The following is a 12,520-nucleotide window of genomic DNA, read 5'->3' as shown; positions in this document are numbered from 1 at the left end:
GGCCTAAAATCGTCACCCACATTCTGGGAGAACACTTCAAGCGGTTGGGGAAAATTCACTGTCCTGTCTGAAAAAGACCTCGCTTGAACTAGATCTTCGACAATGACATAAATGACGGCACAGCTGTCAGTCCACATGGAACTGGCATCACATTTTTTTCCCATTAAAATAGCTCCCACAATGAAGGCAGGTGCCACAATAGGGGGTGGAGGGCTGCCTGCTAGACAGACCGCAAACAACAAGTTCAACTGGCTGGATGTATCTGGGTTGTGGGTGGGGTGGATGTGTCTTTTAAATTCTGAACTGGTAACAGCTTTCATATATTTTGCATTTGTGTTTATTGTAGCAGGATGGTATGGCAGAAGTTGCTGGCAAAACCACTGATTTTAGGTGTGTCAGGATTGTAAGGCTATGCCTATGGAGAAAGCAAAGAGGATAAGAAATTAATCTCAAAGGAAATAGTGCAATTAGGAATGTTACGAAACCTTTGGGAAATGAAAAATAGATTAAATTAAAACAAAGTCCTTGCTTAGCTTCAATTCCAAATGGGCCAAGGGAGAGTCAGTCTCTCAGATATAGAGCTTATCCATTGAAAAACAGATCCTAGAGTGATTTTCTTCGGAAAATCTAGAGTACATCTTTCAAAACAATCTTAAAGTTCTCATTTGGAAACACCTGGGGGTCTATGAAGAACCACAAATGTGGGGTTAAAATGTAACACTAGTTTTAACAGGCATTTGTTTGTTTAGTATATTCTAATTAAAAAAATACAAAAATGTATGCAACTATGATGACAATGTATTAATACCCTCAGTTCAAACCGGCAAAGTGATCCGTTTACTGAGACACCTAAGAGTACTGTACTTACTGCGTGTTGATGTGGGAATGCACCGACCGGGGAGGCTCCATACATGCCCGGTAGATAGGACGAGTGACTCTGTTGCAGGAAAGAAAGTAAAAGTATACATTTATCACCAAATCAATAACTCATGATTAATGTTATTCACACTAGGAAATCTTTTGTAGGAGGTGTGACTATTTTAAGTGGAGATTAACTCGGTATTCACACGGTATTTCTTTCTTTATATCTTTCTAGCGGTCTCTGTAGTCTCAAATGTATTATTCATACAAACATAAGTAATTGCTTTACCTCCATATTTCAACTGTCAGGAGCATACCTTATAATATGACTGATTACATGCCTACCGGTATGGTACCCAAAACAATATACCCAACAATGGAAATATTTGTCCCCCGTTTTTTTTTATTTGCACCCATAAGTGGATTTTAATGGTGTTTCGCACTGCACAAGACTGTAGGATGTCTCACTGAGCTAACTACTCGCTGATGACCACTGTGATCAGTAGGCCACAACTTAAAATCTCCAACGGGACAACTTGGTCTTTATCTTAAAGGATCAATATAACAATGTCATGCAAATATTCTAAATAAAAAAACTGTCACAAATATACTGTATTAAAAACTGCTGCACAAGAAATTCCACATGTTCTGGAGAAGAAGGATCTTGATCTTTATCATTGCAGATTTTTCCTGCTCATTGCATCTCTTATTAACATATAAAGGTAAGTCTCATGGGGGTACTCTTCCTGGGCTCAGCGGGACAACAATGTAGAGTGCAGGGCCATCTCCATCAGTTACTGAAAGAAGGCTCCAGGCTAATCTGGATCAGTACGATGGTGATTTGTTTACATAACTGTTTCATTTTTTGATGTAATGCCAACCTGTCACAATTCAGGGTATTTGCACACTGCAGAGGCATAGATTGTTGCTCTCAGTGGTAGAATGTTTCTCTTGTCCTAGAGGTTCCTGTGGGTTTTGGCATTTATGTCCCAGTGTTGTATCTATGCAATAAGAGGCTTAGATGAGGACCATTGGAGGCAAATTAATTCTGCTGCCACCCGGTCTTCTCTTAGAGGGATATCAAAAGCGACCCAGATACAAAGGTTTGTCTGAAGAGAGTGTTGGTAAGGTCCTTAGTGATGAAGAAATAGCACTATAGTGCTCTAAGCAACTGAACAAGGGGACTATTTCATAAGAGAAATATGTCAAGGTTTGATGCTTATGAACTTGCGGGTTTGCAAGCGTGTGAACCAACTTAAAAAATGTGGCAGGGGTGCAACAAAGGACCCACTTTTCCTGCACATACATTGGACTCTTTCCTCTGTAAGCCTTACATAAATGGTACCGAGCCACTTTAATTTTTCCTTTTCCAGGGAACCGAATTTAGTGTAGGAGTGCCAGTTGTCACACTACAGTCACCTCAACGCGCTACAGCATACATAAACATTTTTTGTATGCTTTAATCTCCATCTAAGGTTTTCCTAAATTTGGCATGGATGGCTCAGATATTTCAATCCTCCATTTTATCAACCAGAATGCCATAAGAGTTCAGATGGCACTTCTAAGCTCAGTCAGGGCTAAATACAACTACTCCCAAACCAAACCGACATGGTCACACACACAAGAGTATGAAGCTTTACTTTAGAAAGTTTCATTTGAAGCTAATTTAATGCAATGGGGAGAGGATGTGGCCTAGCGGCTAGAGCGGTCAACCTCAAATTTGGGGAACCAGGTTCGAGTCTCAGCAACGACGTTCAACATCCTGTGATTCTGGGCAAATCACTTAATCTCCTCGTGCCTAACAAAAATGAACGCGTCCTTATGCAACGCGACTACACAGGTTTGCGCTATATAAAAGTCCATGGAAAAATAGAACTATATTTAACATTTTTGTAGCCAATATTAAAATAAATTACAGATCATAAATAAGCAAAGAGTAAATATTATAAACACATACAACATTCTATATTAAATGCACACACTTTTTTATATAAATCCTAGCTAATGTTGATTAGCACTGAAAGGTTCGTCATTGTGAGGTGTGCATATTCTTTGTTGGATTTCTGATCTCTAAAGACAACTGCAAGAACAGTTTAGATTTATGACAAGCCAGGACCTAGCCCAGACAGGAGGCAACACATCGCCCGAGTTGACATGTCCCAGTCTACCTGCGAGGGATACATTATTGCTTTTATTGTGAATCCCAAAACTATTGTGAGAAATAATCCACGTCATATGAGAAGCAATGTGAGAAGACTTATGAGAATTGCCTCACAATTTTCCACATACCATCTCTCCACACTAATAAATAAACAAGTACATTCAAAAAGCTAAAGACACACTATCAAACTCAAAATGCGTGTAACACTTGGGGTCATACAATAAATAGTACATGAAAAAATAAGCCACAGATATAAATGAGAATCAACATATGCCTCAAAGGAATGATTGGCAACTGCATGTTATGATGGGCACCGATACAATCAAACACACACAAGGTGAGGAGAGGGCTGCTTGCAAATAGTCTAACCACTGGCAATTTCTTAGGGTAGCATTACAACCTATTTTCCTTTTGTCCCCCTTACCACCTCAGTTTAGACCCAGCTATATGCAAATCAGTCGGGGCCTGCTCCAATAGGAACAACCCAGCCCGAACTTCCAAGCCAGGTCCTCTCTGAACAAGAAGACAAGCAACCCAAGACCGATTGAGGCCTATCTAGGGCTCTCCAATTGGGCGCAGCTTGTTTGCAGTGCCACATTGAGCAAAGGACCCATGTCTGGCCATACTCTTGGTCATGTAGGGCACTACATCAAACACACAAAATTGTGCCCTGTACAATCAAAGTAAAACATGTGACCCTTCTTTGTTTCGTTTCTACTCCATTATATGTGCTGTAGAAACATTGCTGCAGTATCTCGTACTTACTTTTTCTGGGCATATAGACAACATCACCCTCCGCCTGGTACCCCCTAGAGCAAGGACGGTTGTGTACTAAATCCTGTCCTACGCACCCATATTACGTTCACTTAAGTGTTAGGGAAAATATGATAGCTATAGCACGGCTAATGGATTATAAGCTACTAAGACAAATAAACTAAGACTTGGAGAATTCATCGGATGAGGTTCAGGGTTAACACAATGTGAAAAGGAGTTCTGAGGCACACATGGCTAACAGGCATAACTTAACATCATCATTGATAGTGTGGACAAACGTCCTGTAGGGAAGCAGCGGCCGTGTGGTAGTGTAAACGTCTTGTACTGGAGCTGTGGCAGGGTAAACATCTTGTACTGTAGCCGTGGCGGTATGGTAGTGTAAACTTATTGTACTGGAGAAATGGTGGTGCGGTAGTGTAAACTTCTTGTACTGGAGCCGTGGCAGTGTGGAAGTGTAAACATCTTGTACCGTAGCCGTGGTGGTATGGTAGTGTAAACTTCTTGTACTGGAGAAATGGTGGTGCGGTAGTGTAAACTTCTTGTACTGGAGCCGTGGCAGTGTGGAAGTGTAAACATCTTGTACCGTAGCCGTGGTGGTATGGTAGTGTAAACTTCTTGTACTGGAGAAATGGTGGTGCGGTAGTGTAAACTTCTTGTACTGGAGCCGTGGCAGTGTGGAAGTGTAAACATCTTGTACTGTAGCCGTGGCAATATGGTAGTGTAAACTTCTTGTACCGGAGACATGGCGGTGTGTAGTGTAAACTTCTTGAACTGGAGCCATGGCAGTGTGGTAGTGTAAACTTCTTGTACTGGAGCCGCAGTGGTATGGTAAACGTCTTGTACTGGAGCCATGATGGTGTGGTAGTGTAAACTTTTTGTACTGGAGCTGTGGCAGTGTGGTAGTGTAAACGTCTTGTAGTGTAGCTGTGGCGGTGTGGTGGTGTGAAGATAACAGATTCCAGTGCATTATATACCTTATGCTATTGACATCTAAAATATAAGCATTTTTCCAACTTAAAACAGACTGTATACCCGATTTTCTTGGAAGTATATTACAACAGCACACCACGACCAGGAAGTACTTACAGAAAAGGGGCTGTATGGAGCAGCGGCGGCCCCGCGAGACCCAGTTGAGGAAGGAAGCACGGACAGTCCTGTCGAAAAGATCCCAAGAGCGCTCAGATTCAGCCCAGGAATCAGGTTTGCTTGTTGCTGGAAATAACATAATAAAATGACTTTATGATAACATTATGAGAAAGCCATAACACTGCTCGGAGCAATCCAAATGATACAGGACACAAACTCTCACCCCTTACCAACACTGAAGAAGGAGGTGCTTTAGGGAGGGAGTCAAAGGGTACAATTTGATGAAAGGCCCAGATGTATATGTGAGCCTGGGCGCACAACGACAAAGCATGCAGACCAGGCTAAGGGGTTCAAGAGAGGCTTCGGTTAACTTAGGGAGGGGGAACAAGGGCTCCTCCATCTTCTCCAAAGCATCTTTTGTAGTAGGATGTGGATGCTCTGGGGGAACTTCAACTAAGTATAAACTCTCAGCTAACTCCTTCTGCACCACGAAGAAGGCCTGTTGTGTTTTTTTAATTATATTTTACGTTCTAGGCGGTGGTTCTTGACCTGTGGTCTGCGGGCCTGTGGGCCATCGCGAATCCTGCATAGGGGGTCAGCGACTGCATTGAAAGTTTAATAATATTAATAAACTGTATTAAAAAAGCCAAATTTTCAGTAAATGTGAAAGAATAAGAAATTAGAGACAAGAAAATTACGTAGTATCCCCAGTTTGATTCGCGGAACAATGCAAGAGCATCAAAGAGAATGAATTGGTGGGGGTTCCCTGTGTCCAATTACTATTCAGTGGGAATCCCCCAGATTATAGTAATGGTCAAGTGGGGGTCCACATAAATCAAAAGGTTAAGAACCACTGTTCTTGAGCATCCTGGAAACATGCCTGCTATTTATTGTGATAGGACCTTCTAAACAGCTCACAGTCGTTAACTTATTAGTTCTAAATAATTACCTTGAGCACATATTTCTGAGGCACAAAAGGTGTATGTTTGATCCACTCTAGGTACTGTGGAATCCGGTTCGCAGTGGCTTACTTCAGGAGCGTTATTCTGAACACTCAGCTTCAAGCTGAAATCTTACTTCAGGATTGTAAGGCTATTTACGTCTTCCCTGTGTAATCTCTGAAGGCCGCGCCACACCCTGAGACCTGGTTAAATATTTCTTGGGCCCTTAAAATTTGAGTTGCATGCTTTCTAACTTTGCTAAGCATTCGCCCGGACTCGTGGCCTAGATCATTTCACAGCTATGACACAAAAGTCAACAAAGTAATGGTGAAATCCCAAATCCCAACCAAAGAGATCCCCCACCTGTTTTTTGAGTGAAAATGTGGACATTCAGCCCACATTACAGTGGTTACACGACAGGGAGATATAAGAGCCCCCTCGTGTAGCTACTGTAAGAGGAAGGATTACCGGATCCATCTACACTGTAAATAATTGTGGTTACCCTTGAGAAGGTGTCAAGAGTTTCACATCTGGGAACACTACAACTGAGTTTTTACAAATATTCCTATGGGGCAATCAAGCCTGGGAACAGCTGCACGAGAGCAAGAGTTTACTGAATAATGAAGTGATTAAGGTTTTTTGTCTTTTTTTAGATACAACTGACTACTGTTGATCACACATCTTTGCAAATTACAATGGTTTGTGTAAAATTATTTACAGATTTGTAAAATAGATTTCAAGGAGGGCATAGAGCCAGAAGGGAGGCACATATGGGCACAATTCTCTGTTTCTCTGGCACTGGCTTATTGTTGTGTCTTTCTGTCATTTTCTGAGGCCACCTTTGAGAAGCCAGCCCTGCTTGCTGCCTTTATATCACATGACCCTAGAGGAACAGTGGCAGCTTTACTGCCAGATCACGAAGGCAAATCCTAGATAGTGGTGCCCATGGAATAAAGAAGGGACTCGCTGGCTCAGGCTACAGCCCCGGAAAGAGACACTTAAATGGCCTCTCTCCTGAGTGACATGTAGGCCATGGACTCTGCTTCTAGTGTTAACACTGTTGAGATCTGGAGGTAGTAGAGGGCTCGACACATGTTCGGCCTCTTCAAATGGGTGGAACGTCCCAGCCACATGAACATGAGGCCTCAGGGTGACAAAGACCTTGATTATGCATGCAGAATAACTTTCGACTGCTGAAACACCCACAATTTTCCTGAAGGAGATTTTAACAGGAAAACATTGGTAAAAACTGTTTGAGGTGAATTTGTAGTAAATCTATTTTTATCTGTAAATTGGTGTGGTAAACACCAGTTCCCCACAATTTTACTTATTTTCCCTAGGAAAACTCGGACTAGAAAGTCCTTACCAATAAATACCACACAAATGACATCAGTGTTTAATTGATGCAGTGAATATCTCATCCTTTGCTGGCCCACTCATTATAATGGCCTGAGCACCATGGATTGTGTCCAAATGTTGCAATACTGACTACTTTAAGAGCATTCCAGAGGAGAGTTTTGGAGACTACCTTGGAATGGCTCATCACTAGGAATAGAAGGAAGATGGGCTAATCTATTTAAACAGACAGAGCCTCAGGCCAATAGTATGCTGAGAGAAGAGGAAAAAACAGAGGCCAGAGTTGGGAACATGTGTGGCAAAGTGAGACTGTGATGTTGAAGCAACTTGAGGCCATGCACTAGAATCGAAATAGGTATGAGGAATGAAGGTCTTCTGATGTATGGGGAGTTCCAAAATGTTGTCCGGAGATATACATGGCCAGGTGCACAAAGATGTCCTTCAGTGTATGCTCTTAATTTATGCATATTTCCTCTAAATTGATTTTGTTACTGTGTGAATCAAGCTTATTTAGTGAATAGATTCATTTGAAGGATTTTCTTAAGTGGGAGGAAACTGCATTTCTCTTAAATCCAATGCCCGTATAGTGGCGTCACAACTGCAAAGTTGTGTCACAAAGAACGTTACGTTCGCAAGAAACAGGAGTGGCCTCAGGGTGCTGTGGCACCCAGTCTGTGTTGAGAGTACTGCCACAAAGATGTTCATACTACTTACATTCTGAATTGTGTTGACTAGATCGAAGTAAACTCAATACCAGGCAAGCTGGGTCTGCCTTTGAGCACATGAATGATAAATGCTGGACTTCACAGAACTTCTTGCAGGCGGTGGGATTCAGGGAGAATGCCTTGTTAAGATAAGAAGCGACTCAATACCAGGACTTATTTAAGTACCTGTTGTGGATGACTAGTCACCAAAGCTTCATTAGATTCCAATTAGACGTGAAGTGAAGTGCAGAAAAATAATCTAATTTAACTGGGAGCACATCTCGACTTTGCCTGCTGTTTTTAATTACATGTCCCCTTTATTTGCCAATTTCGATCACAAATCAACACAATAAAACATAAGCAAGAGAGGCATAGCGACTAACCGAAGTGCAGGTTTCAACACAAAAAAAATTTGCGCTCAAAAGTTTGAGAGTTCAAGGAAGATGTTAGTGTGTGAAGCAAGGCAAGCACAACACATAGTTAACGAAGGTGGACAGAGCAAGGAATAAACAAGAAACAAACTATCTGAATAACTTACGTTTACAGCCAAAACATCATTCTCATAGGCTTCTCTGAGTTTCTTCAGGATTTCTACCTCGGCATTCGAGCAAGCCTCGATGCTACCCTTTACAGTAATGGTCCTTTCAGGATTATAGATGGTCAAATCCTGCAAACTAAATGTTAAAAAAACAAATATGAGCCTTGCTCTAACCTTCAATATACTTTAGATTTTAGCCATTAAATGACGAATGAAAGTGATTATGTATATATTTAGTTTCAAGATAACACAAAAAGTGACCCATGTTAGAAACCAGATTTACTTGACTGATCCGCTGTATCTTGTTTCCAAGTTTTATGCAGTGCATACATTACTCTTGTATTTCATTGGGATATGTCCAAATAATACAAAAATATTAACTCCTAAAACATTTGCATACTATCCAAATTACAAAATACATTTAAAATGACAGAATTTCTAGCTACAATAACACATTTTGGATGTTTTACGCGCTTTTCAGTGCGAGTTGAGAGGACCCGTTCTCCAAGAGTCCTGTGGCATACTGGAATTGTGGCAAGTTTTCTCCGAGGTATCGAACCCCGCAGGACCGCCTCAGGATCAGGCCAGGCAAGAGGCCGCTGTCAGCGATAGCCTGTGACTTCACGGGGAAGAGGGATCCCTGCATCACCGCTTCACGGTCCGGGTTGACTCTCTGTATGTTGGGGCAGAACGTGGGGACTCGAGGGAGTCCTGGACTTAATTTCACGCGGTTTCGCCACAACATTAAACCCCCAACCTTACTTGGTATTGCAGCGTCCATTGAAGGACCTTAGTTTGGCTTCACAATCTATTATCACCTGAACATTGGATTCTGGGAGCTGCAGTCCACAACACCAGACTGCAGTTGCAACCAATCAAGTGGAGCCAGCTGACCTTCCACCATTGGGAGGGCCACAGAAATATAAGGGAGGGAGTTGGAGCAACCTCGTCAAGCTACGGTATCTGAGGAAGGCTTACACAAGCTGAGATGCATCATGCCAGACAAGCTGTCAATAAAGGAACTCCTGCAAAGCTCCCCACTGTTTCCTCTGGTCTCTTTCATGGAGGGGTCGATTTTGGAGATATATATGTATACTAGCAGCCCGTCCCACCGTTGTCTGGGAGCAAAAGGCTGCTTCCGGGCCCCCGCCCGCCCCGACATTAAGGCTGCTTCAGGGCCCCCTGCAATACTGACACCCGTCACAGTTTTGATTTCGTGCAGCAATTGTGCCTGCCACCAAATTATGCCATAACAAACTAAGCAGCGGGGACAGGACCACCTTGAATAACGCAGCGTCGCGCCTCCGTCTTGCTTTTAAACCAAAAGGGGCTTGGCAATACTACTCCCCCAAAAATAATTTTAAAAAATGGAGCCCATTTGCTGCCTGGAAACAATCACCACGCTCACACGGCATTGCGTCTTTGAATGTGCTGCCAGGCCGGGTTGCAATGAGTGAACACCAGCAAAAAAGGGAACGGCTTCAATGACCGTCCTTCCATTATGTAGACTTTTTTCTGTATCGGGGCACGTAGCAAAGGAAACAGCTACCAACTCAAGAGTTGCAATGGTTGCACTGCACCCGAAGAGGGTATCGGAGGCATTGGCATTTTTATCACCATTCTATGCAAAAACACTTATTTAAGGTGCAAAGTGAGGAATTATCTATATTTAACAAATTGTCTGCTCCTTTCCGCGCTCCAGGAAATCCCTTACCTCACGTCGCCGCCGCTAGGTGCAAAGTGAGGAATTATCTAAATTTAACAAATTGTCTGCTCCTTTCCGTGCTCCAGGAAGTCCCTTACCTCGCGTCCCCACTATAGCCGCCGCTCTCTTCCGTGCTCCTCCCGCCGAACGCCGCATTAGTTTTTCTCCCCACGGCTCCGCACATTTCAGTGAACCGTATGTCGGTTAAGCGCCGTCTTTACTTTTCCTCCCCACGGCTGTACTCCTCGCGCTCCTGATTATGTCAGCACGTTTGCGCACACGGTCGGCGCTACTTCCAAGGGACTATTTTTTGGGGGTATATAGCCTATGTCACTCTGCAGACCCTGCCAATTCCAATGATGTATTGGGTGTTTGGATTGGCGCTGTGGTTCCCGAGTTTACCCGTCTCAAAGGTTCCCAGTTCTTACTTTATAATAGTAGTATAGATATATATATTTATATATTCTTTTTTTTAAGAATAGGGGTCCTCGAAATACACAAATAACTCTAGAGTGGTTGTTAAGAAAGGTCATCATGAGGATGCGAGGGAACAAGAATGAACGGCATTATAGGTATTGTGCTTCTAAATATGGGTGTTTTGTAAAATGGTATGACTATCCTATCTAAAAAATGTTTCTTTGATATACTAAAATGTGAAAAGGAAAATGCTACTTACCAGTATGCATCTGTTCTTGGCATGTAGGGCTGCAGACATTCATATCTTAGCATAGATCGCCGCCTAGTGTTGGGTCCGGATGTTCGCACCTTGTTGTCTTGGAGGAGTCTTTGAAGTATCACGAGATAGGTGACTCCTCCTCTGGACTGCAGTGCGCATGCTCATCTTTTCCATCTTCAGATTGTTTTTCGCCATTGTGGCAATGATGGAGTATAGGAAAGTAAGAGATGACCATGTAAATGTATGCAAAGTATAACTGCAGCTGTGACAGGCACTGGGGAGGAAGGTGGGCGATATGAATGTCAGCAGCCCTACATGCCAAGAACAGATGCATACTGGTAAGTAGCATTTTCCGTTCGAGGCATGTGGGCTGCTGAATTCATATCTTAGCATAGACTGTATAGCAGTTTCTCCTCTAGCAGTGGTCACCTGTACCAGCTGCAGTGGTTTAAAAAGAGTTTTAAGGACAGCCTGACCTACAGCAGCCTGTTGCTTGGCTTGCACATCTACACAGTAGTGTTTAGTGAAAGTGTGTATGGTAGACCATGTAGCCGCCCTACATATGTCTTCTAGGGGAATATTTCCTAGGAAAGCCATGGATGCCCCCATTTAGCGTTTTGAGTGGGCTTTTTGGGGGGAACTGTTAAAGTGCGCTTTGCCTTTTGAAAGCATATTTGAATGCATTTAACTATCCATCTGGCTATTCCTGTCTTTGAAATGGGATCACCCTTATGTTGTGGAGAAAAGGCAACAAAAAGTTGCTTTGTCTTCCTGAAGGATTTAGTAATATAGCAGAGCTCTTTTGACATCTAGTGTGTGTAGGGGTCTTTCAGCCACCGACTGCAGGTTTTGAAAGAAAACTGGCAATTCTATGGACTGATTGATGTGGAAAGTGGATATCACTTTTGGCATAAATGTAGGGTTAGTACGAAGCACTACCTTATTGTGGTGTATTTGCATGAAGTGTTCCTGGCAATTAGAAAAAACACTTTCCATGTTAAGAATTGTAGTTCACATGAATGGAGTGGTTCGAAAGGTGGCCCCATGAGTCTGGTTAGTGCTACGTTTAAGTTCCAGACTGGCGAAGGTGGATGCTTTGGAGGGATAATTCTTTCAAGTCCTTCCATAAAAGCTTTGATAGGTGGTATTCTGAACAGGGACATGTGTTGCCTGTTTTGAAGATATGCTGCTATAGCAGCAAGGTGTAGCCTTATGGATGAGTATGCCAGATTACATCTTTGAAGATGTATCAAGTAACAGATTATGTTCTGGATGGAGGCATCTAATGGATTGATTTGGTTATTATTACAATAGATTACAAATCTTTTCCATTTAGCTGCGTAGCATGCTCTGGTAGTGGGGCGCCTTGCTTCCTTGATAATGTTCATGCAGTCTGGAGGCAAGTTAAGGTATCCGAACTCTAAGACTTCAGGAGCCAGATCGCTAGGTTCATCTGATTGGGATCTGGGTGCCTGATTTTGCCATGGTTCTGTGTTAGCAATTGTGGCGACAGGCATTTTCTTTGGTGCGGAACTACTGAGAGTTCTAGAAGGGTCGTGTACCATGGCTGTCTTGCCCATGTGGGAGAAACCAGGATCATTGTGAGTGACTGTTGCCTTAGTTTGCGTGCCACTAATGGAATCAGTGGGGTTAATGGAAAAGCGTACGCAAATCTGCCTGACCAGTTCATCCATACCACATTGCCTTGTGACAACGGG

General features: G+C 42.8%; 1 protein-coding gene across 1 annotated transcript in view; it reads right to left on the bottom strand.

Moving 5' to 3' along the window:
- The window catches only part of IGF2BP2 (insulin like growth factor 2 mRNA binding protein 2), a 390,975-nt gene that overhangs the window by 90,217 nt on the left and 288,238 nt on the right, over window positions 1-12,520 (bottom strand). Inside the window, exons 9-11 of the mRNA XM_086955447.1 lie at window positions 8,422-8,557; window positions 4,883-5,008; window positions 869-937 (exon numbers count right to left, since the gene is read on the bottom strand). Of these exons, the coding sequence (XP_086811573.1) occupies window positions 869-937; window positions 4,883-5,008; window positions 8,422-8,557 (331 nt within the window). The remainder of the gene's footprint in view (window positions 1-868; window positions 938-4,882; window positions 5,009-8,421; window positions 8,558-12,520) is intronic.

The sequence above is a fragment of the Lissotriton vulgaris genome, chromosome 2_1 (genome assembly GCF_964263255.1).
Source record: "Lissotriton vulgaris chromosome 2_1, aLisVul1.2, whole genome shotgun sequence".
Lineage (NCBI taxonomy): Eukaryota > Metazoa > Chordata > Amphibia > Caudata > Salamandridae > Lissotriton > Lissotriton vulgaris.
This window is presented reverse-complemented; position numbering and strand designations above follow the sequence as displayed.